Raw genomic sequence first — 26328 nt, 5'->3', positions numbered from 1 at the left:
AATATATTATTGTATATCTCTACAATGTAATACTATAGTCCTACACGGCTATTACAAAGAATGAACTACTGCTGTATATTCTGACATGGAAGATTTAGGATTTATTGTCAAGTTAAAAATAGAAAAACGTATTGCATGTTACAAAACATTTTTATCTGTATCTAAGTGCATAGAAAGACGCATATTAAGGGTGCCTGGGTGGCTCATTCGGTTAAGCATCTGCCTTCAGCTGGGGTCATGATCTCAGGGTCCTGGGATGGAGCCCTGCATAGGGCTCCCTGCTCAGCGGGGAGTCTGCTTCTCCCTCTCTGTCTATGACCCTGCTCTCTGCTTGTGCCCTCTCTGTCTCAAGTTAAAAAGAAAGAAAGGTGCATATTAAGGCATTAACTCCAAATACACTTCTGGAACAGGATGAGATGGGAGACTGAGGAGAATATTACATTATTTGCCGCAAGTACGTCTGTATTTTTATACCTTAAAAATTACAAGTACTTATTACTTTGTAATGTTTTTTTAACAGAAAACTGAGGGGCCGTGGTATTTATGGTTCTGTGCAACTTTCTAAGTTTATGAGAAACAGGTGTCCTGAGGAGTCTCCATGTCGATTTCAGCTACTGATAATCCGTTATCTGGGAGTGACTAGTGAAGATTCATTGTGCCGCGCACAGACCACAAAGAAGAAAAACAGAGCTGGCATCCAACAATTCCAAACATTCTGGTAGACACTTAAATACCCAGGCAATGTGATCCACTTTGTTTTGTGTCCAAATGACAGTAAACTCTCTGAACATTTTAACAGACTTTTCAGTGATCACAAACACGAAAGATTTTATTGTATTCTTAGAGAAGGTAAAAAAAAAATAAAAAATAAAAATAAAAATCTGTGTGTTCCTTTGAAGAACAACTTCCCCCACCAAAAGAACAATAAATGGAAAACATCAAGAGGGCAGAATGAGGGTAGAAGGGTGGATGTGTAAGACTGGAGAGCAAAGACCATGCTATTTCCTAGGGATTAACATTTACACAAACACTGACTACAGTAATGGAGGGCCTTTTCCATCCTTTATCATTTTGTTTAGTTTATCTGGACGATGATGCAAAACAAACCCAAAACGAAGCAGGGGACATGGCTACTATCTGTGCAACTCTTCCAACACGTAAGTCACCCGGAAATCCAGACACCACTCTGTGTCCGGGCTCACAGGGATTTCCCAACTCTGAAAATCCCACATTGCAATGTAACAGGACTTGAAATCTTACAAAAGGGATTCATTGTGCTACTTTAAAGTCGAGCCCTATACACAGTCTCCTTAAGTATAAAACACACCGTCAAGCTGACCAACTCCAGCAGCACTGATCTTAGATGAAACCCGACGTTCTTCCCTCTGTGCAATGTGCTTCACGTGTCGTTTTCTCCAGGAGCAAGCAGAGACACTGCAGGACTTCCACGTGCCCAACAGCGAGCACGGCATGGTGTGTCCACGCAACGCCATCTAACACACCGAGCGGTTAACCGCATGGTCCTGGCCCAGGTGCTCCCCACGACAGAGCCATGACATCCTCCCAGCCAAGCCCAGTCCCAGGTCTGTTTGGATCTCTCCCCATCTCCTTGGGGCCTGTTCCAGAATCTGGGGTCTGACATGGTAAATGATACAAATGCTTGGAGAAGTGAATGAAGCTCAGAAGGACAAAAGCAGAGTCCTCCAGGAAAAAGTCCTGCAGAGGCAGCTCTCTGGCAAGGGGGCCGGTGAAAAGGTTTTAAGCAGGATGACAGAGCGCATCTCCATTTTTTGAAAGGTTACCCTGGCTGTCCTGAAAAAGCAAGGATTACAGGGAGTCCCAGCCGGTAAGGCAGTGTGGAAAGCTCTGTCGGTCACCTGCATAGGATGGTTAAGGGAGAAGGATGGAGAGACGTACACAGATTTGAGGGAGGCAGAATTGTTTTTGGTGAGGGACTAGTTAGGGAGGGAGATGGAAGAGGTGGGCACCTGGGGGAGGGGGGACAGATGTGGAACACAGGAGGTTTGGGGGTGAGGACAAGGACATCAGTTACTGGAAGGGTTAAGTTCTTTATGGTATGGAAGACATCCAATTCGAAGTGGTGTGGACCCCTGGATGTTTGAATCTTATGATCACGGCAGAACTCTGGGGTAAAGGACGTCCTCCATAGGCATGCAGAATAAGAAGAAACGAAGACAAAGGACAGAGGTTCGAAGGTATACTTTCATTTTAAGGACCAAATCAACAACAACAAAAAGAAGAAAAGGAGAATAAAGGAGCAGGGGTAGAGAGGGGGAGAAAAGTCCATAGTAACATAGAAGCCGAGTAAAGAAAATGTCATGAACAGAGAAATCAAAAAATAAAACCGGTCAGTAATGGGATAACAAGCAATTTTTGTTTCCTATATTTTACTGTATTTTCCTAGGATCCTTGGTAGACATGTTTTAAGTAGGCCCCAAGGGCAGAGTGGAGCCCAACGTGAGGCCTGAATTCACAACCCTGACATCAAGACCTGAGCTGAGATTAATAGTCGGACTCTTAACCAACTGACCCACCCAGGGACCCCTCAAGGAATCTTTTAAAAGAAACACTGTGCAAAGCGTCTGCTATACTGTCTCATAAATTTTATAGTTATAGGCTATGATCCATCCAGAGCGTGTGTGTTCTGAGTTCCTTTACTGGGTCTGGTCATCTGTCCGCTCCAGCTTCGTGACCAGTGACACACATCACCCAGCCTCCTGTCCAAGGTCTGGAATCCCAGCAGAGCAGAGCTGGCTGGCCTACACACAAATGGTCCAGTGACCCTGGGTTCATTAGCATACTGTTGGAACCAAACAAGCCAACCGGCAACAGACCCTGCCTACTTTGTCCTACTTCCCACAACTACGAAAGCCAAACCAAAGCTCCCCAACTCTGCACCATTTCCTATAAACAAGAGATTGCCTATAAACACAGATAGAGGAGGTCCAAGACTTACCAAAAATATTTGTTTACTGCCTCTAAAAAGGACTTATGTTACTTAGAAGGGACCTGCCCCAGCATGAACCACATCATTAATGAAAATGAGAGCAGCCGACAGCATAGATAGTAACCAATGACCTATTGTTCTGATGACACGAGAAAGGTATGACCAAGATACTTCTAAGAAATAGTCTACTCATCTCTCTTGACCCACAGCACCATCTGGCATGTTCTACAGAGCTTACCATCTCAGCCTACTCCAAAAAGGGTGCTGTTAAGACCTTTCATTCTGTCCATATCACAAATTAACACAAAGCACGGGAGTTATTTACTTGACATCTGGGATCCAGAAAGAGATGACAGCTCTTCCTCCAGGGAGAGAAACAGGGATCAATTAGAACAATGCAGTTTCTTTCTTTCTTTCTTTCTTTTTTTTTTTTTAAAAGATTTTATTCATTAGAGAGAGTGAGAGCGCACGTGCATGAGTGAGTGCATGGGCAGGGAGGGGCAGGAGGAGAGGGAGAAAGAGTCTGAAGCACGAGGAAGGGCTTGATCCTACAACTGTGAGATCATGACCTGAGCCAAAACCCAGAGTCAAACGCCCAACCGACTGGGCCGCCCAGGCGCCCCTGCCCCTTACTTCAAAAAAGGGAATGGGTTCCAGACTCAGCTGCCACATTGCTCAAAGTTAGGCTACTGAACAAAAGCAACGCATAGGTCCCTTCCAGCTCAATAAACCGAGAATAACATAAATCTATGTCATTACACTGACAACCAGAATGAAAAAAAAATCTTTAAAACTGGATTTTGAACATGTACATTTCCATGTTTACATACTACTGTTTGAAAAGAAATGTCTGTTTTGTGAAAGGAAACAAACTCTTGAAGTAATCTACATTGAGTATTTATACATTTTCAATCTTTTAAAAATGGAGCATGATTTGAATGCTGTACCTGCCATTTGTTTTATTGTACTGTTTTATTAGGTAAACTCTACCCTCAAATGCGGGGCTCAAACTCACCACCCTGAGATCGACATTTGCCTGCTCCACTAACTGAGCCAGTCAAGCACCCCATCATTTCTTTTTTTAAATACAGCATTTTAAAAATAATTTACTTCAAAATAATTCTTGGGACAAGGAGCTTACGTGTCCAGAAAGTTTACAAATTTTGGATTATTTTGTCCATGTGGATTTTTACTATACTTGGTCGAGGGCGAGAATCACAGAGATGGGGGTGCTAAAAATAGACGTTATAAAGCGGAGGGGAAAGTACTTGTGAGAGCCGGACTTGCAATTAGCAAAAAGCGGTATCACCAGTATTAAAATAGGAAATCTGAGCCCATTCCAGGAACAAGGTCCTGGACTGCCACAGCCATCGAGCTTCACAGGCTGGCCCAGCTCCCCAACAGAAGTCCCTGGGCCCAGTGGACAGCCTTATAAGGCAACCACGCTCAGAGAGAAGATAACAACACTGAGCACTTAACATTTCCACAGGCCTCTACAAATATTAACTCATTAGTTCTCACGGTATTCTGGGAGAGCTCCCCCACTGTCATTTCCAAGAGACTGGAGAAGGTGGCCATCTGACCCCCTACAGTTAACGATGCCAAAATGGGTAAGGGGCGGCAGCTCTCCTTGGGTGCTTGGTTCGGGGCCAAAAGCGCCTCAAATTGTGTCAGGAATGGAGTAAACGCTTTCTTATTAACGAACAGGAAGGAGGAGGAGGAGGATTTTTCAACTTTGACAGTGAGGAACTGGCTCCAGCCTCCCCCCTTCCAGCTCCCACAGCGTCTCCATAGGATTCCAATCCTTGGAATAATTAAGACTCCTACTTGAACAGGCTAGGAAAAGGCAGCAAGATCCAGGCAAGGCTGTGGAGTCAAGACATGGCTTGTGAAGACAGGAAACTTGGTCCCCCCAAGTGGGTTTTCATTCTCCAAGAGGACACTTAGTACCCGCCTCTTCGCCTCCTTGAATGAATTTGGCAATCGTAATTATAGTGCCTGTAAGAAATAAGACAGCCATCTCTACAGCTTGGAGAGGGTTAAGGGGTCTTGGGTTTTTTTTGTTTTTGTTTTTTTTAATTAAGAAAATCTCAACATAGTAGTTATCAAATAAGGTTTCTTGAAAATCTATACCATAGGACATCTTATGGCCAGGTGCTGGAAATATACAAGAGCAGCAGTTCACTGTGTGTGTGTGTGTGTGTGTGTGTGGGTGTGGGTGTGTGTGCGCGCGCGCGCGCGCTCATAATTTCTAAGTCACCTAGAATAGAAGCTCTGCTAGACTTTAAAGTCTCCACAAGATCAAGACTCAGCTTCATTCATGGATTCTCCCCCAAGGCCTACTACGTGTACAGCACAAAGTCAGTGCCCCACAGGGATCTGTTGGTCTTTAAAGAAAGAGGAAAAAAAAAAAGGCTCAAGGTCCAAATAAACAGATAGACGTAGATATATGTGACGTGCATATATGAGGCAGCACATTCAGTAGGTAAGTCAGAGTCTGACATCATAATACTTTGGAGGGAAAGCTCCATGGGCAAGTAGGAAAGGCCACAGGGTAAGCCTGGAAGAAAAAAAAAAAATGTAAACGCCTGCAGTGGATGGAAGAAAAGCACTGTATGCACTAGAACATCAGGGACCTGGAGGTGGAACACCTTAGTTAAGAACAGAGCACCCAAAAAGTGGCAACAACTGAAATATTCAAGTGATGAATGAATAAACAAGATGTGTTATATATCCATACAAGGGAAACACTACTCAGCCATAAAAAGGAACACAGTACTCAGGGCGCCTGGCTGGCTCAGTAAGTAGAGGATGCAGACTGACTCTTGCTCTCAGGGTCGTGAGTTCAAGCCCCATGCTGGGCACGGAGCCTACCTAAAGAAAGAAGGAACACTAGACTAGCTGCTGGGTGGAGTCTGAGGAGACCGTGCCTACAGGAAGACAGCAGACAAGTTCAGAAATGCAGGAAGGGGCCTGGGCAGGGGTTGCTTTGTCCGGTAGAGAAGTCTGGATCTGGGGGTGTCTGGGTGGCACAGTCGGCTAAGTGTCCGACTCGTGGCTTAGGTTCAGGTCATGATCTCAGGACTCTATCTCCCTCTGCCTCTGCCCTGCCCCTGCTCACGAGTGCTAAAATAAACCGTAAAAAAAAAAAAAAAAAAAAAAAAAGTCTGGATCTTACCTAATGACGACAACAAATGGTGACGTCCTGGGCTCTCCCATATTCAGAGCACTTTCATATACCTCAGACCCTTTGATCAAGGAATTTGCAAATGTTTTCAGGTGCTAGCTGATTTATGGGAGTAACACCTTTGGAAGAGTCATCTGCTATGAGACGCAAATGGACTAGGGGTGAGAAAGGCAGTGGAGGCTGGGGATGTCATTTAGAGTCCAGACGGAGGGTGGGGTGGGGTGGGGGGAGCAGGACGGAAAAGATGGAAAAGAATAGACTATGGCATGAAGTCCAAGGCAACCCAGAGTTTCTGAAACTAGAGATGCTATGTATAACTGGGTGACCCACCTCCTTGAAAAGAACTTGCCACGTTGCTGGTCACGGAGGACCTGGGCAAATCTCCTATCTCAGATTCCTCTGTGAAAGCAGAATCCCAAGAGGCACGAGGCTCAAGGGACCTCTTGATCTCCTTATTAAATTTACTTCAAAGAACAGTCCTCCAAACTGGCGTTGAGGTTCAGCATAAGAGGACAGACTTAGACTGAACTGCCTACGTCTTCAAATCCAGGCTTTGGTATTTATTAGTGACCTAGACCAAGTTATTTACCTCTCTGAGCCTCAGGTCCTCACCTGCTAGCGGAGGGAGGCTAAAGGAGCTAGCATACAAGAAGCGATGTGAGCAATGCCTAGAACCAAGTCCACAAGACCCACTTGTAAGCCATCCATTACAGTTCTCAGGTCAGCTAGGCTTCTGTACAGCACTTACCAGTTTGCGAGCCTGTATTTACTTGTGCTTTTATTTGTACAGTACACACTTCTCCACTACCCTGAAAGCTCCAGGAAGGTCAAGTTCAAGGTCTGTCTGCTGCCCAGTGTGTCACCAGGGCTTCATACAGCAGGAGGGCAGTATCACTGGACGGACTCTCTCACCTAGCAATTACACATTTGGTTTCCAAAGCCAAGAGCCACTGCGACTGATACAAAGCCATGCTATCCTTGAGAGTCAGAATGGAGACGCAGTCAGGGAGTAAATAGCCTCATCGAGGAAGTGAAAGGAGGAATAGTCAAAGAGGAAAAGGCTTTATTTATCCAGTATGCTAATCTGAAAGTCTGTATGGCCTTGCAAGCCTAGTTTAAAAAAGAGAGAAAAAAAAAAAAAGGGTTTAGCATATGGACATTGGGTTCTGCAGGTTACAGATCTATCCTGCATGGAACTGGCATGGAACGGGCATGGTTGGGGAAACCAATGACAAAAAAAGTCTTGAAGATATCCTTATCGTGGTCATTCATTTACTTATTTATTCATAAAAGGTAACAGCCAGTTAGGGTCCTCCTTGCCATATAAATACACCCACCTTCGTTCCTACTTCCAAATTTTTATGACGGGGACACTCCTACCCCAGTGCCCATTTCTATCAATTTCAATCTTACCAGTTCATTAAGGCTCATCTCTTCCACAAGGCTGGTTTTATTTTCATCCACACTGATCTCTTTGAATTTCTGAGCCCTGTCTGTATTACACAACTTGTCAATTTATATAGGAACCCAGTATTATTTTCCCATTGTTTTCTGCGCTGACTAGGTCTTTCCAAGTAGGAAAGGAAGTAGGCAGGAAAAGTGCTTCTTGGTAACCACCTCTACACATCCCCACCGAACAGCCAACAAAACACCGGGTTCAAGGCCTGTCTTCAACCAGGACTAATGACTGTACCCCCAGGGGAGCTGAACCTCTTCACCACTAAACAATGTTCCCCTTCACTGACTCCTTCACCAGCTGTCAACTGAAATCAAGGGCTCAAGGAAAAGAAGGCACGTTTTTTATTTGCAAAGGAGTCTCCAGTCCCTTTGAGAAAGGCATTATGTGCATCTAAATTCAGTATTTCATGACCTCCATGGGAATTTATCCTGAAAGACTGTTAAAGCTAAATGAGATGCAAATTCCATTCATATGTAAGAGTCAGGATGAGTCAAGACTGAGGTTTCCATTACATCTGGTCGTTTCCTCGGGTCACACTCTTAAGAACATGTGTGTAGGTTTTGTGGAGGGTGTGTGCTCTGCAGGAATGTTCTGTTAACAATTAAAGAGGCCTTGTGGGCTGGGGTTGCCCTGCTTATACAGGGAGACCTGAGCTTTCCTCTTCAGACAGCGTTTGGCTCTGGCTAGATAGTGGGCACCCACAGGGAACACAGCCCCTGCGGGGAAGAGGAGATGCCCTGGTGGTCTGTCTCTCAGAGGAACACTTGTGCCCACTTGGACACCGGAACTCCAGGCCCTCCTCCTCAACTCAGAGGGGAGGAAAACACTTCCACTAGTAGATACACTGCACAGTCCACACCTAATAAAGGCATCGTTTTAACTCTATAAAAGCTCCTTCCTCCTCCAATTTGATTATGTTCAACTGACCAGTGTGTCCAAGAATGTCTCTCTTCTCAAGCGCAAGCCCTCCATGTTGACCAGGAAAGCCGAGATGGGAGGTATCCACCAGCTCTGAGACACAGGTTTCCACAGCGGAACATCTCCGAAATCGAGATGCCTTTTACAACTCAGTTTTTAAATTGGCAGGGTTATTGGTTCACCTGAAAACTGTTGCAACGGATTCACTGAAATGCTCTAGACACGCACACAGAACACCCCAGGTACTGGACTCCTCCCCGGTCACTGAGTTTATAGCCAGCAATATCTATCAGGGACCTAATACACGAAGATCACAAAATCAACACTTTCCATGGTGTTCAACTGAACTTGAGAAGGACATCTCCAGAAATTAGGCATTTTGGGGCCTACCGCAGTACAAGAAACAGTTGGGAAAGGTCTTGAAGTGGGGTGGGGTTTTTTGTTGTTGTTCAAGCGGATAAGTCATGTCCAAGCGTTGTGCAGATCAGACAGGACTATTACGAATCACAGAACGCGAGTGTGGAAAACTCCACAGGAGAGAGCCACCTTTGAAAACATTTTACAACCGCGGTGGCATGGGATGCAGGAAAAAGGGGCCTGCTGATAGTCTTGGTGGGAGTAGAAGTTAGTACAATGTTTCTGAGATTTGGCAATAAACATCAAATGTCTTAAAAAGAATGCATGCCCTTTGACCCAGAAATTCCAGTTCTAAGAGCTTAAGCTTAGGAAATCACTAAGGGTGAACACACAGATTTAGCTAGGAGGATGTACAGCAGTGTTTATACCACAAAGCTGGAAACAAGCTCCATGCTCAATAAGGGATGGGTAAAATATATGAAGAATTAAAAATGAGGCAGGAGAAATGTACCCACTGGCACGCAAAGATGTTCATGACCTAATACTAAGTTAAAAAAAAAAAAAAAAGAATGTAAACACTTTTAAAGTGTGATCTCATTTTTGTTAAAATAGAAGGGAGTGTACTCGTACACAGAGAGAAAAGGACAGAGATCCATCCTGAAGTATTAACACTGGTTGCAGAGAAAGGAACTGCAGAAGTGTTGGGGGTGTTTTTGTTTTTTTGCTTACCTGCATTTGAGGAGGGTGGGGGAGGGAGAGGAGGGGATAATGTGGGTGAATTTATTTTCCAGTAAGAAAAAGGGAAAACTTGGGACACAATGTGATCCAATTAGGCGAACAAATTGGTTTAGGAATCTCGGAAAGGAATCTCAATCCTTAAAAATCAAAGAAAAAATCCAATGGATTCATTACCATTATTTTAATCTCTTAGACACAATACATTACTACCCTTCCTCTGAGGAATGTTGGGAGAAACGACCGAGAGAATTAAGTGCATAACAGGATTTAAAATATGCACAAACATCCCAGGAGGAAATCTCTGTGGTACGTGGCCCAGTGCTGTAGAAGTGGGTACTACAAATGCCCAGAACAGCAACAAAAAATTACATTAACATCCTAGAGCTCCCACAAGGGCAAACCACCTCAGGACTTCACAACGAACAACAGGCTTTCTCCATCCCATCCCTATAGGAGAGATTTCCTCTGAAAAAAACAATCCATTAGAAATGGGGAAGGAGGGGAGGTATTTATGACAGGCTTTCCAAGGAATAGGATTGCAATTTCAGTTTGGAAAATATAATGCATAGTTTTGCGGAGAGATTTCAGAGAGCACTGGAATGAGTGGGAGGACCCAGGTCACACGAAGGGATTTCTGTGCCTGCGTCTCCTCTGCACTGAGCAGCACCCAAGTTTTACTTGGGCTGCCTTTATTAATGAGTAAGGAAAATGGGGCGCCTGGATGGTGCAGTCGTTAAGTGTCTGCTTTCAGCTCAGGGCGTGATCCTGGCGTTCTGGGATCGAGCCCCACATCAGGCTCCTCGGCTGGAAGCCTGCTTCTTCCTCTCCCACTCCCCCTGCTTGTGTTCCCTCTCTCGCTGGCTGTCTCTCTCTCTTTCAAATAAATAAAATCTTAAAAAAAAAAAAAAAAGGAGGGGGGGAAATAACACTTTTTTGTTGACTTCAGGATAAGTTCGCACCAACAGGATTTCTCTGCATAATCATGACCCATGAAACAAGAGCAATTTTCATGTTGATTAGAGGCCTGCGGGGCTGATGGAATGGAGGGGCAAGGGCAGTTAAGAGCTAAAACTTCTCCAATGTATATTTGCCAAAATCAGAAACTCACGATATTCTAAAGCCCCATAAGCATTTTTCAGGCTTCGTCCCTCCCCCCTCCACTCCCCTGACTTTTTTTTTAAGATACAGAGTCTGCAGGCTGGGTTCACTATGACCAAATGGCAACAGATGCCGATCTTGCAGAGGGCAAGACACTTCCCTTTGATCATCCAAGAACATGGAGAGAATGGACAAACATTCCTGATCGGGACATTTTCCCTTGGCTTCAAGGTTTACCAGTGGTCTCATGAACGTGAAGAGTGATGGGAAAAGCTGTTCCACCGCCCAGTAAAATCAGATCCACTCTATCCCTGAATCCATCAAAACTACAAAGGAACCTAGGTGGAGTATACTGGTTTGGGAATGTTCAGTCTTCCCGACCATTGCTTGCAAGGCTGATGCAGAAACGGGTCTCAAGGGAAAGCATTCCAGCGCCATGCACCGCTTAGTTAATAAGCAGCTTAAACGTCGTGGGTAGACGATCACTGGTATTTTTATCTCTTCTTTGTAAAAATACAAGTGATGTTGCCACAGATAATAACTGGAAAATAGCAGATACTTTAAAAATGAAAAACATACGCCAAGTGTACATTGTATATAAGCCCCCAAAAGACTCTAAGTCAGTACATATCTCCACATGTGTAAATTAATAACACTACCATGGTAAGCTTTCTCCAAAGTTTATGCGTTAAAAAAATGAGAAACCCTACCAACACATCAGACACTGGAATTCTCAAAGAGAATCATTTTTCCCGGTAAGCCCTGGAATTTACAATGATGGGGTCTCTCAAACAATACTGCCCCCCTCAATTCATACTTAAGATATAGTCTTCCAACACATTTAATACACGAACAGAGCCCCTTCACACCGGGATCTCTAAGTAGCAGCCTCAATCTTCTCTCTGCTGTTCTGTTACGACTCTGGAGCTGTGAAGTAAAGCAACTCTCTCCCCCTAGCACACCAGTGCCCACCAAATACATCAGCAGGCCTTTCTAAAAATACAGTCACAACATAAAGCCTAAGAATAGTGACGCAACAATGTTCTTTGAAAAGATGTTTGTCGTTTTCAAGTGTTCTGAAAGCTAAGTAAACCACAAAACCATTTTCAACAAAATGTGTGTTTCTAATTATTAGTGGGAAGATTTATATTCCTGGGGGGGGAAATGGTGTGCCTGGAAGAGAAGAAGTTCATTGCAACAAGTCAGCAAGAATTTGTAAAGGCAAAATAATTTTGATAAGACAGAACTACTTTGCTCGCAAAATAAAATTCAGGATCCCGCTGTACTCATAGTGAAAATAATGAGCAGTCACTTTAAAGTGCGGGAACATTCCAAAGGAGGGGCAAGGCCCCACATCTCTTCGTATGGGCCCGCTATCTAACACAGCAATGATTACAAACCCCATTAGTCAAGAGGCAGAAGTCATTTGCTATTATTGGATCACCCGCTTAGACTTAGAAAATGAAAAAACAGTTAACACGAGTAATTCAAATCTTTGATTCATTTGTCAATCCACATTTACTTACAGAGACCTAGATCATACAAAATAGTTTCTCCCCCTTTCCTCATTCTGTGTGTCTCTGCATTTTGCTGGTGATGGGTTTTTCAAGAAGTCCAGATTAAAGATGAACGTCACACAGCGTGTAATTCTGCCTCACCTCGTTCCTTCTTGCCTCTTGGGGGGTAAGAAGCCACACTATCCCAAAGAGCCACCCCAGGCCCTACTCTCAAACCACTCTGGCACTCACAGTGGGCACCACCTGGGACACTTGGGAGGGCGAACAGGACAGGCATTTTCTCCCCTCCCCCATGAGGATGGCTAAGAAGAGATTAATTTCGTAGCTCAGGGTTTCTGCATAACCCCTTCTCAAAACACAAAGACTCAGGATGGGCCGTAAAGAGTCCTTTTGTTTACAGACGGTCATTTCCTGCCTGTTAGCTCACACCCAGAAACTCCCACCCATTTCTCAAGGAGAAGCACTGATTTTCTTAGTGAAAAAACAACAACAAAGCAAAACAAAATTTCAGGCTTAAAACCAGCCCCCACCAACAGCTACCCCCTCCACCCGAGATGGAACTTGGCGGCTGGCGGGGCACCAGGAGAGAATCCTCTATCAAGATTCAGAAATGGAAGGGGAGGGGCGCCTGGGTGGCACAGCGGTTAAGCGTCTGCCTTCCGCTCAGGGCGTGATCCCGGCGTTATGGGATCGCCCCACGTCAGGCTCCTCTGCTGTGAGCCTGCTTCTTCCTCTCCCACTCCCGCTGCTTGTGTTCCCTCTCTCACTGGCTGTCTCTATCTCTGTTAAATAAATAAATAAAAAAAAAATCTAAAAAAAAAAAAAAAAAAAAAAAAAAAGAAATGGAAGGGGAATGAGGCAGAAACACAGGAGAGGAATTAGGATTCTTTTCTAGCACAGCAGGCATTGTCTGTCCAATCCCCCGCGATTTAGCTAAGGAAATGAGCTTAAATGCCAAAGCAAGCAGCTTAAAGGACTTGTCCTAGGTCCCTCAGCAAAGAAAAAAAAAAAAAGAAGAGTATCAATGATCTGGTCAAGGACTAACTAATCAGAGGACTTCTATACCACTGTCTACATACCACGGTCTCTAAGACTAATGGACAAGGGATGACAGTGGAGTTTAAGAAGTTTGCTCAAGGTCAAGTACTAGGACATAAATGCCATAAATGGGGATAAATCCAATGGCCTGCATTTTCATGAGTGCATTAGTATGCTCGATTAACAGGCACTCTGGTGACCAAAGTAATGACGACTTACATTTTTTTCTTCCCGAAATGTCATCTGCTCTGCTTTACAGGGAATCAAAACAGTTTGAGTCTGTGAGGCTGACAAGTTGGTAGAAATGGTGGCTGGAAGTTGCCTCCTCCATAAAGGTTCACAGAGCCCAGATCAGGCCTTCCCTCACAGCAGCCCATACAGGTGCTTTAAGGCTGGATTTGCCCAGCTAAAGCTTGCCTTATCCTGAGCTATGCCTTTTGCAGGCAAGAGGAGGAAAGCATACTGAGCTTGGGGCCAGACTAAATCAGACGAGAGTGCCAAGTCTATCTCCAAATCAATTCCACCTGGGTTGTTAACATTAACCCTTTGCAACCCCACAGACACATCAGAACAGGAATCTAATTCATCTTGCCCTACTTTTACTTATCACACCTTGCTGGGCCCGCATCACACTCCCAGTTCTGTGGAATTTTATGCTAGGTTTCTGTTCTAACTGGACAAAGGCAAAGATTCCCTCATGTGTGCAAAACCGCTATATATGCCCCCGGACAAAGGACCTAATCACTTACCATCTAAAATTCCTGGCTCAGAAACTAATATAACACTGTATGTTAACTAGCTGGAATTAAAAACTTAAAAAGCCAAAAAATAAATTTCTGGCTTACGAGCATGTGATGATTTTACTTTCTGATGTAATTAAATGGGGATGCGCATCCAGAAATCATCTTGAAGGCAGCAATAATCAAGATTTAATTCAAAACTGCTGGAAAAGGTTTAGGACAATGTGGTATATTACACAGGCCCCCAGTTTGACAGATTGGTTCATATTCCAGTCACTTAACAAATTTATTGGGCAGTTCCAGACATTGTTCTAGGCATTGAGGGTTACAGCCTTAAACAAGACAGAGGTCCCTGCTGCCAGGGAGTAACATTCCAGGAGTATAAGACAAGTACATTAAGTAATGTCAGTGAGTAACAACTATCTGGAAAATAAAAGAGGGATAGGATAGTGGTTGGGAATGTGGGGTACTTTAAATCTGGAGATCAAAGATCTCTCTGGGTAACATCTGAACCGATATCTGAATGAACAGCAAGGATGAGGCTGCCATGTAAGTATCTGGGGGTAGGATTTTTCAGGCAGACCCAATAGCACGCACAAAGGCCCTGAGGCAGAAACAAGTTTGGCAAGGAGGAGATACCTAAATAAGGCCCAAGCAGCTGAAGCATAATGAATTGAGGTTATGATTCCTGATAGATGAGGTCAGAAACCAGCAGGGCCCTGACCACATGAACCTCGTACACCACTGGAAAAGTTTTAAGCTCTTACCCACCAGCACTAAAACTTCAGACAAATTGCTTAATCTCTCAGAGCCTCAGTTTTCTTATACCTAAACCATGGGATGATAACACCTCATTTGGTTTGTTAAAGAGCAACGTTTAAAAACAGAGTAGACATTACTCAGTAAATGCTTAAAGAATGTGCAAACACACACACACACACACACAAACATCCATTAAAGCTTTTACAAGTTTGATTACACTTGGGTATGCACCTGACCTTTAACGCTCCAAATTTCTTACACATAAGATGGAAAAGGAGATTTTTGCAATCAAGATGGTCTCAGCATTCGTTAGCTCTAACAGTCCCTTTGCTCAGTAGTGGGAAAGTGCTAGGAGATCCTGGAAAAGGAGGAACTGGGCGCAGAGTGGAGGGAGGGGGGGCGGGGAGAAGCGGAATTAGAACACTGGACTCCAGCACTTCGCAGGCTTCCTTCTGCTGATAAGCAAGGCCCTGAGGAGAAGCAATTCCCAACGTTTTCAGTCTCCAGTCACCCAGCATCCCTGGGCAGGCACAGGACGGAAGTGTGTGCGCATGCGCCTGAGACACAGCACGAGAGAGAGAGAGAGAGAGAGAGAGAGAGAGAGAGAGAGAGAGAGAGAGCGAGCGCGTGCCTGCGTGTGTCAGAGTCAGAGACCCTCACCCAGCCCCCAAACACATCCTGTTGACTTAGAGGGATGCTGTATTTAAAAACAGATGCCTCTTTGGAAACTCACACATTTTTAAGTCCTGTAAATCACACATGCTGGGGAAAGTAATTACACTTTGGTAGCATTTCCCTTCAGAGCACAAAGGAAATTCTGGTACTTCTGTAATAAGGTAGCACATTCTGGGCTGCGCCTGCTCTCAGGAGGCCCCAACTGCCCATCCTATAGGTGGGCAGGAGAGAAATTCTCACAAAACAGAATCCTGGGGATTCAAGGAAAAGCAGTTTTGTTTTGTTTTGATCTCTAGGATTTCTCTTAGGATGATGTTGGCCACCGTCCAGGGTATATACCTGGTGATATTAAGAATTCAGGAAGAAGGGCACCTGGGTGGCTCAGTCGGTTAAGTGTCTGCTTTCAGCTCAGCATGATCCCAGGTCCTGAGATCGAGTCCCACATCGGGCTCCTTGCTCAGTGGGGAACCTGCTTCTCCCCTGCATTGTGCTTGCTCTCTCCCTCTATCAAATAAAAAAAAAATTTTAAGAATTCAGGAAGAAAGAGGAACATCATCTAAAAATCGACTCACAAGATCTAAAAAGGAATCAAAAGTAGAAACAGGTCTCTAATTTACCTGCATCGGGTTGGTGAGATGCACCTCAATTCTCAGACTCCCAGATTTCTCAAAACCTTTGCAAAATCCTGGGGGCCCACAGTATCGAGGTCGGCTGTGCCAGCATTCTTTCCGCATTTTAAATTTGTGTAACAATACTGTATTACAGCCTGGAATTTGGAACTATCTTCCCAGTGCGATTGGCATTTATTACTGCCATTTCCTTTTTCCCTCTAGGATTCTACATAACCTGCATCATAATGGGCGCAGCAGGGGGAAAAAACCTATGAGGAATACAAATGCAGGTAGTTGTTTTTCTTAAATTCCCACACCACCTTTCTTTCTTTGAGGGTTGACGTTAGCTATGAGCAGCAAGGGCAGCGAACTTCTAGGAAAGCACTAGATGAATCAATGGAAAAGAAGACCCACAGAATAAGAGGAGTCTGGGGTCTGGCAAAAGGCACATCTTAACTCCCCACCCAATAAAGTAAAAAAAAAAAAAAAAAAAGAACCAAAAAACTTGAGGGAATATTTTCTCTAGGTCTTCCCCCTTTACCTTCCAAACCCATCTACAAAAATCTCATGTTAGCCTGATTTTTCCCTTCTAGTCTAAGATACAGCGTTGGAAAAAGAAAAGCTCTAGAAACAAAAGCCTCAGAGCTAACTGCAAATCGTAGAGGAAAACAATTTCCAGAGACCGATGAAAGCCGCCCCGCCCCCCCGAAAAAAAGTGTGCGGGAAATACTATATATACCTAGATTTTTCTAAGTTCCCCTGCCACACTCAGGCTTTAAAATGGATAAGCACGCTGAATACTATTATGTTATAAACTAAGCAGACACAGAATACATTCTGATGTTCCTAAATTAAAAAGTGCTTTAAAAATTTTTCTTCAATTTTCCTGAGCATTTCCAGGTCTTCCCTTCCCTCGAAGTTGAAGGTACGTAAAAACAAAACCGACAAGTGTTAGATTTTTTTGGTCTCATTTGGGGCCTACCCTCCCAAGGTTCCCCCAGGAACTAGAGTCCTACGTCTCTCTTCAATTTTCCAGGAGCTCGTTCGTATTGCCCACCTTTTCAATTACCGGCTATATTCACTTAAACTGTTCCGAAATTGCTTGCAATCAGACCTCTCCTCTGCACTTCCAACCCCACCGTCTTCACCTCCTCTTGGCCTTTTCTCCCCTCTTCAACCGCTCAATTTGCTACGAATAGGACCTCCATTTAGCTGGCCGTCCAAAGGAGAAACCTTAAGAGGCTTCAAGAGGCTTCCTGAAGGAAACTCCCAGTCTCCCCTCGGTGCTCTGACAGTTACTGACGACCCTTTACTTGGGGGCTAGGATTCTTGCAGTACCAGCCTCACTCACTATTCTCTCTCAACTCTTCCCAAACCTGGTACAGCCCCTTTCCCTGAGTGTCCCCGAGTGCCAGGTCCCTGCTGCACAGCAGGGCAAGTCCTATCAGAGCGGAGTCAGATTCCCTGGCATGAAAGGCAAGCTCCTTCACCGTCTCCCCTACCCACGCTGCTCCCAGCCTCATCCTCCATTTCCCTTCCTCTCCTGCCATGCCTTGCTTGCTCTCCCCTGAACTTCTCTTAACCCTGTGTCTCTACACAGGCCAATCTTCTACCCACGTGGTCTCAACCCTCTCATCTGGCAAAATCTTAATCGAGACTCTTCGCTTGAACGTCACCCCTTAGACACAATGCCTTCACCCCCTCATCCTTGCAGTGCTACTGTGTTCCCAACTCTAACTTGGCTTGAACCCCAGGCTTCATTACACCTGTTCACATGGGGCCGCTCCAACCTGGAGCAACTGACCAGCAGAAACTAGCTCGAGTAGTCCCCAGCACCCTCAGAACGTGCACGCCAAGGCATCTCCCCATAATACCTCCCTCAGCTCACTGGGAGGATAAAATAATGGAGTTTGCGTATCAAGTGCCCAGTACCTGATAAATATTCAGAAGTAACTACACAGAAGTTCGCAATGATTATTTCTTGAGTGAATGGATTACAAAGATTTCGGGGAATTGCATAGGATCGAACATTCCAGTATTCTTTTTTCTCTCAGCAAAAGCGACAAACCAGGCAACAGCTTTACTGCGAGAAGCTCAAACCAGCAACCTTTCTCGAGTATGCAGTCATGCCCCCCACCCCCCCAATGATGCACTTAAGTAGTTTCAAATATTCTCCCCACACACGTTCATGATAGGGATGTGAGTGCCAGGCCTTCCCCACACGTCAAGAAAACTCATCCCCACCATGGGATGACATCCTCCCATCAACGGCATCAGTTTAAATACCTGGGCCCAGCTGGCCTGAAGCCCACTGAGCCAGGCAGCCACTTCTGCCCCAGCTATTAAGGTTCATTCCGCTCATTCCTTCCTCAGTTTTTTCTTTGACCAAAGCAAGCACTGTTCAAGAGGAACATTTGCATTCCCTTTCCCCTTCCCCCAGGCAGACACTAAGGTGCCAAATGAAACTGAACACAAACATTCCAAAGTGGCTGTCACACAGAGCAGGCTTGTTTGGGAACGCAGGGAGCTCCGCGCTCCTCCACTTTGCCAAAGCTTCCAGAAGTCTGCGTCCAAAAGGTCAAATGGAGTTCCACGGCACCCACCAAATTCTAATGGTGAAAACCCAAATGCACCTCAGGAGGGGCAGGCCTGCAGTGGCACCGGGCACACTCACCTGCGCACCCAAGCAGAGGCTCCGGACGGCAGGTGGAGGGAGTTAATTTCCCAGCTGATCCATCCACCACTTCCCTAATTTCCCAGTGGGCAAGGACCTCAATAGTAAACAAGTGGCTGCTTTTTAACAGCCTACCCATACTAACTCATCACCACCAACCCTACCAGGAAGGATCTTTCAACTTTACAAATGATGTATTTATAAAGAAGTAAGTGTGTGTGTGTGTGTGTGTGTGTGTGTGTATATATATATATATAAAAATAAATGTGTGTGGGGGGGGTACTCGCCTGGTAGTGGAGTACTATCTTTGGGTAGGAGTTGAATATTGGGAATACTGTGGTAAGATGGCATCGATCTTTAAAAAAAAAAAAAAAAAATTACATGAAAGGTGATGATCCAGGAGTTAAAGGAAGAGAACAAAGCAACTTATACGGGAATTCTGAGGACAGCCAGCTCTTTGGGATGGAACCTTCAGGTGACGGGAGTCTGCACAATGTAGGCTGAAACTTGGCTCCTGCCTTGAAAGCAGCTCAAGCTAGATCAAGAGGGAAGAGATGGTTGAAGCAAATGGTTTACAGAGCACAGGGTTACATGAGGGCAATCCTGACTGTCAAGTATGGACTTCGTTGTACAGAGAACAGACCAGAGCCGAAGGACCCATCAGAACACCAAGCAGTATGGTAGAAGGATGCACCCAGAAAGCAAGTTAGAACAAGGTGAGTAGCTGAAGATCACTAAAAGAAGCCAGGATAAAAGGAATGAGTGAAATCAACATTACAAAGGGCTACGAGGAACCCAGTTCCTACAGTAAGGCTTGTGAGCAAGAGGAAGTGGGACCGACCCAATGGTTTTGTGACACCTACAGATACAGCAAAGAAATTCCATGGAATACTCAGACTTTTTTTTTTTTTTTGACAATGTTGCTCACATATTCATTTTAGAAAATTTAGAAAGCATAGAAAAGCATTAGAAAGTAAAAATTATCTAAATTTTTACTTATGTGTGGTTTGTTTGTGTTTTTTGTTTTGTTTTGTTTTTTAACCTATTTGGGGTTTGGTTGGTGGTGTTTTTTTTTTTTTAAAGAATTGGCATCATGTAGGACTTTTAAATCTATTTTTGTTTAATGTCGTAACATTGACAATAATGCCCTCAATTAGAATGTTGTCAGAGGTTGGGAAGAGAAGATTCTCCCACAGAGCCTTCAGAGGAAGTATGGCAATGCGGACACCTTGATTACAGATTTCTGGCCTCCAGGACGGTGAGAGAACGTATTTCTGCTGCTTTGAGCCCACAAGAAAAGTAAACATATGCATATACATCCTTTAAAAACATGGCTTTTCTTGGCTACCTACTATTCCCTTTCAGAACTTACACCATGATTTACTTAGCAATGTCCCTGGGTAAGACAGAGAAGAGTCTTTATGAATGTTCACTATCAGAAGTAACTAATTCATGAACATACTTTGCCATATAACGCCAAAGTCCTCCAGAAAGCTGCATTAATTTGCATCACCTTGCAGGACATCAGTGCCCACTTACTTGCCCCATCACCAACACTGAACTCTGTCCTTGAAGCACAAATTAATACGAGCCCACAAAAACCGCATGAAAGCAACTCTGAAAAGAACCTCTACCCTATCAAACGATCCATCCAACAAATGCCATGGGAAACAAAGACAGCACAAGAGTTTATGAGGAAAATTTTAACACTCCTGGAAAAACAGCTCAAAAGTGTGTGCCGTATTTGTAGCATTCTTACAGACTTTACTAGGAAGTCACTGTGCTTTCCTTTTAAAACTATCACCAACCCCTATTTGAAGGCTGAAATAGGCTGGTTGTATTAGATTTGATTTGGAATAACAGACTCCAGATGTGGCTGACCTGTACAAAACTATCCTGTACGTTGCCCAAGTCATAATGTAAACCTTAATGCCTAATTGAAAGCTAGAGGCTGCCACATCAAACTGACATGGGACCCTTTCTGTGGGCCAATTGGAGGAAACAATTTCTTCATGACCCCAGTATTTGGCCAAGATTACTAAGCACTTTTTTTAAAGATGTTTTTTGTTTTGTTTTGCTTTTAAGTAATCTCTACACCCAACGAGGGGCTCAAACTCATGACCCTGAGATCAAGAGTCACATGCTCTTCTGGCTGAGCCAGCCAGGCGCCCCACACTAAGCACTTTAAAAGGAAAGTGAGGTAAAGATTTGTATTAGCTTGTAAAGAACCAACTTTACATGATTCCTGCCCAACATCTGCCAAACATCTTTTCAGTCAATATTCCAACAATGCCAAGTTTTGTTTTGTTTTGCTTTTCTAGTTTTAAGTACAAGAAAGTTCAAATCAATTTAAGGAAAAATTGCTATTTACCACTCGTGCTTCAACACAATTCAAACACATCTTAGAAAGGGTTTGTGATCAGCCTGAAAAATGCTCAATGACCTGGACAGAAGTAAAAAGCAAAACCAAATTACACAGTTACCCGACTTCAAAAAAATTATTTTGAAAATTAAGTGACCAAAAATAAATTTCTATCCACTACCAGACAGAAAAAGTCTTGATATATCGATAAAGCTCAACAAGACTAAGTCTGTTATACATATACTTCTTGATTTTAATAAAGTCTGGTCCAGTACAAACTGCCAAAGATGTTCAAAGAGAATAATGCCTGGTCCAAAGTTAGAGGCAAAATTCTAGGATTTTATCAACTGCAAAATGATGTTAAGAAACTATCTAACGCCCTTAAGCCCTATAAATCTCAGATCCCAGTTAAGATTTTGACAACTGGCTTTTCTTTAAAGGGACATGTTGCAGAGAAACACACACATATAGCATGTAGGAAGCCCAGATGTATTATCTCTTTTACAGTTAGCTAGCCAAATCTTAAAAAGAATTTTTCCTCAAAGCTTTAAATACTATCCAAAGCAGAAGTCTATGTCCTGTCCAAGTTCTCAAACTTCCAACCCCAAAAAGCTTCAGAAATTCTCCTAAATCCTGGGCTGTTCAGTCTACATGGTTGGAACCAAGCTAAGCGTTTCAGTATCGATTATTTCAGAGAAAGCTTTAAAAGCCCTCATACAGGGCTAAAATGTACTGGAAGACAAAAGGAACTCATTTAAAAAACAGAGGGGAAAGAAAAACCAAACCCTTGGATTCTCTGAAGTGGTAGAGAAAGCCTAAATTGCCATCATGTTCTAGGAAATAAACTATTTTCTCTTAATGATGATTGGACTTGCTCTTCCAAGTCTGCTCAGTGGCCCCCAGAAACAACAAAACACATTTTTTCCCTTTCTTGTCATGATATGTATATACATTTTATATGTGTGTTCTGTTTACTGGAGTCCTCAGCCAAGGCTTTTAAATGTGTTTGAGAACAAATTGCTGATCACCGGGTGGGCAGGGAAAGGGTCCAGTGTGGTGGTTTTTGTATAACGCTGAGCACATTAATGGGACTCACCAAATACCATATTTATTTCACTTGTGGCTTTCAGGGTTAGGGGGGAAAAAAAAAAAGAGGTTAGAGTTTATCAAAAACAAAACAAACTGAAAACAGGGAATTAGCGCAAAATTACCTGGATCACTCAAGGCCTATTTCCTTTCTTTTCCTGAATGTTTAATATTATAAACCCTCTCTCTTCGTGGTGTATCTGTCTTTATACTCCACCTCTGGTACGACTTGGGTTCTAAAATCTTCCTAATCATCCACTGAGTTTTAAAATAACTATCTCGCCAAAACTGCTGACCCGTCACAGAGCCACATGCCATTCCCTCCTGAAAAGGAACATTGTCAGGGCAACACAACAGGTAAGAGGCAGTAACTCTGTACTAAGCTCACCTGTGGTTCTACTCATATACAACCTCACACATTAAGGCACCCCAGAAACAGGGCCGACAACACCTCAGTCCTGGCAGCAGCAAGGCTGAGATGGGTTAAGAAAAAGAAATGTTATGTTTCTCTACTTAATTTTCTCAAGTTAAGTAGGTTATGGTTTTGGAACACTTAAAGCTCTTTTGCTACCTACCAAAAGCAAAAAAAAAAAAAAAGTTTGGGTCGGCCTGATTAACTTTTTCCATTTACAAGAGGTCTCAATTGGGTGAGCAGAGAAAGATGGTTTCACACAATGCATTCTTACCCTTAGAAATAAACAGACTGCCCATCTAAGTGAAATAGAAAGGTTTCTGAAGCAATTGGTGTGTTAGGTGAATTACTTAAACACAGCAACTCCTTAGAGAAGCACACTTGTCATTTTTAAAATTTTATTTCAAGGGTAGGGAAAATAAAGAGCAAAGCAGCCAGTTAGGAGTCAAGAAAAAAAGTGGAACTTGCAATTCAGGTCTCCGTCTCTTTGAAAACGGAGGAATGTCAGTAGTCGTAAAGAACTAGCATGTAAATAACACTTTTCAAAATAATAGTTTATAATAAAAAGCGCAATTATCCTCAGGTGTGAAAGCAATTTTCAGCTTACTGCAATTCAGGTGGGTTGCCCCAAACAAATGGGCTAAGAGTAAAATCTTGTGTTTTGCATTGATTTGCATGGTCCTAGGTCCCTCTATCTTCTTTTAAATAGTTCCTTTTTCACAAGTGGACAATGTGCTGAGGGCTTACAAGTACTAATTAAATCCTCCCCAACATTTGCTTTCACTATCAGAATCTTCTTAGTTTGCACGCAACGTTATCTCCATAATACCATCCTAGCCGATTTAGAATCAGTTTATCATTCTGTTAACTTTATATATTGGAATACAATACCTCTAAGAATGCCTTACAGGTCACATCTAGATGCATACTTCCCTGTACCTATACACTCAAGTTCTTTTTAGAATGTCTGAGAACTCAGCTATGTGGGATCCTAAGAAGTAGGCGGAAAAAAAAGTACTGTTTCTTGGACTCCAGATAACGTACCTGCAGGAACAAAGCCATTTAAAAGGATACCACAATATCCTAATTACAAAATTCTGAAACGTCTGTTCAGGAGTTCCGTCCCACAATTAAATTTTGTTTCTACCAACGGAACGCTCCGCCGCCGCAACATTTTTAACGTTGTTACGGACGCACCACATAAAATTTACGCTCAGAAGTCAAAGTCCCATTAAAACAGCCTAGATGATTGCTCGGTGAATTGTAAAGTTCTAAACTTTTACTCGCCCCCCCCCCGCATCGCCCCTAAATTTACAAAACCTAATCACCCAGATTCGGGGTCTTTGACTCATCAGAGAAGAATGCAGCTGATGAGTTATCTATTAATCCAAAATGCCTCAGCTGGAAAGATATTTCACCAAGAACTTTTAACATCGAAACAGAGGGGGCAGGGAACAGAAGGTGTCTTTCAACAGAACTTTCCCCGAGTTCTTTCCTGACACCGCACACACAAACACAACCCACAACTTCCAGCCCCAGTCGCAGAATTAAGTCCTGACCCTCCGGGTCCCAATAAACTGAGGTCACCCAGGAGTCAGCTCTCGATTCCGCTTTTAAAATCCCACGCAAACAAAGCTGAGCATTATACTTACAAAAGTCTCCGAAAAGTCCTCAAAGTTACGCAATTTTAGGAACCCACAAAAACACGCTCTCCGAAGAGAACCCCCCCCCTCCCGGGGCCACAGTTAGGGGCTGTGCCTCCGGGCGAGGGCAATTCCCAAACCCACGACTGCGGCGCCCCGGGGCCGGCGCCCGCCCGCACGCTGGAGAAAGCCCGCGGCCGGCGCCGCAGGTCGTCCCCCCGCCGCAGCGAGCCCCTCAGTACCTCTTCCTCCTGAAGGTTGGCCTCGTTCGGGGTGTTCTCCTTCTCGGCTTTGCCGCCGTTGTTCATCTTCCCGGTCCTTCCTCGCCGGGCAGGGCTGGGGCGCGGGGCTGGGCGAGGGCGCGCTCGCCCNAGTACCTCTTCCTCCTGAAGGTTGGCCTCGTTCGGGGTGTTCTCCTTCTCGGCTTTGCCGCCGTTGTTCATCTTCCCGGTCCTTCCTCGCCGGGCAGGGCTGGGGCGCGGGGCTGGGCGAGGGCGCGCTCGCCCACTTTTCCCTTCCCCGGGCGCCGGGGCTCCCTCGGGCGGGCGCCGCGGGCTGCGGGGGCTGGAGCCGGGGCAGCGGCGGCTCGGGCTCCCGCGGCGAGCCGAGACTGCGGCGGCGGGCGACCCAGGAAGTGCGAGGGAGAGACGGGGCAGGGCGAGGCGCGGGCCGACTGGGAAGGGGACGGAGACAATCGGGACCTGGGAGGGAGACCTGGAGAGGGAGGGCGGGCGCGAGGGAAGGAAGGAAGGAAGAAAGGATGGGGCGAGGGCGCGCGTCCCAGGAGGGAGCCCAGAGAGTTGGGGATGTGGCCGAGCAGGGACTGGGGGCGGCCGCTGCCCGAGTCTAGCGGGGGCCGGAGGGAGGGGGCGAGGGGTGCCCAGACCGAAGGAGGAGGTGGTGCGGGGCGCGGGCCGCAGCTGGGACCCGGAGAGCCACTGAGTGCGCGCTCCAGGCAGGCTCTGGGAAGTACGGGATCCAAGCAGCTCTCTTTCTCTCGCTTTCCTCCCTCCCCTCTCTCCTCCCTCTCCTCCTCCTCCCTCCGCCCTCCCTAGACGTGGGCTGCCGGCTATAGCCTAGAGGGACGGGACGCGGAACGGAGAAGCCCCCCGCGGGAGGAGGGGCTGCGCCAGGGGCGGCTGCCCCGCGGCCGGATGGCGCGCGCCGGGGAGGGGCCGCGGGCGGCAGGCGGAAGCGACCGACCCCAGCCCCCCGACTCGGCGGTAGGTCGGAGGGCGAGGGCCGAGGCGCGGGAGGGAAGGAGGCGGGGTCCTCCCGCTTCCTCGGCCCCTGGGGGGCCCCGGCGGCGGGGCCGGGCCGGAGTTGGCGAACTCGCGCGGCGGTGCGTGCCAGCTTGGAGAGGGGCTTCGGGGAGCCAGGCCGGGCCAGCGCGACGCCCGGGAAGCGTGATGGGCTACTGCTATTGGCTTGCTTCCCGCGGGGATTCGCACCCCTATCCCTAAGCCTGCCCCTCCTTTTTCAGTACCGGCTCAGACCTATTTCCTCCCTTCCTAGTTGGCAGCTTGAAATGACAGGATGCGAGAGAACGAGCGACGTCCGGGGGCAGCCGGCTCCGGGCCGGCGTTTTCAGGGCACAGCTTCACACCCACCTCCGGCGCCGGGTCCTCCCAAACCTCCCAGCATCCAGCACTGGCCTTCGCTCTCCGCTAGGCTTCACGGGCCCCCTGCTCAGGCTCCTCTCACGGCCCTTATCAGACCGTTCTGGAATTATTTGTTTACCTGGCTGCCTCCCTTACTCTTCTGGGAGAGCCTTCCCGCCAGACAACAACACCATGCCCTGTTTATCTTTATAATCCCACGGCTATTTAAATACGCTCCCTGGTATACAGTAGGCACTCAATAAATATTTGGTGGCTAAATGAATATTCCTCACAGTGAGCCGAACTGGAGGCCAACACAGATGATCTTCAGAGGGTCAAAGCGGCTTAAAGAAGAAAGAGGGCTCAGCATTCTGGGAGGTCAGCACACAACGCCTGTTCATGCGCCAATCTCGGAAGGACTGCGTGGTTTCGGTTTCCTCACCTGTGAAATGGGAGTAGAGTTACCTCCCAGGGGGTTGCAA

The 26328-nt window shown here is 45.5% G+C and overlaps 1 protein-coding gene across 7 annotated transcripts in view; it reads right to left on the bottom strand.

Annotated features, from left to right (window-relative positions):
* The window catches only part of RBPMS (RNA binding protein, mRNA processing factor), a 172921-nt gene extending 147673 nt beyond the window's left edge, over nucleotides 1–25248 (bottom strand). For 2 of the 7 annotated variants that reach the window (XM_034647608.1, XM_034647610.1), the window contains exons 1-2: nucleotides 24689–25232; nucleotides 24488–24553 (exon numbers count right to left, since the gene is read on the bottom strand). In XM_034647608.1, coding sequence (XP_034503499.1) covers nucleotides 24488–24553 — 66 coding nt within the window. In that variant the 5' untranslated portion in view covers nucleotides 24689–25232. Of the gene's footprint in view, nucleotides 1–24487; nucleotides 24614–24688 lie in introns of those variants that run through there. The other 5 variants (XM_034647609.1, XM_034647611.1, XM_034647605.1 and 2 more) reach the window with 5 other exon arrangements.
* Nucleotides 25249–26328: the final 1080 nt, after the last annotated feature.

This window comes from Ailuropoda melanoleuca, chromosome 18 (assembly GCF_002007445.2).
Source record: "Ailuropoda melanoleuca isolate Jingjing chromosome 18, ASM200744v2, whole genome shotgun sequence".
NCBI lineage: Eukaryota > Metazoa > Chordata > Mammalia > Carnivora > Ursidae > Ailuropoda > Ailuropoda melanoleuca.
This window is presented reverse-complemented; position numbering and strand designations above follow the sequence as displayed.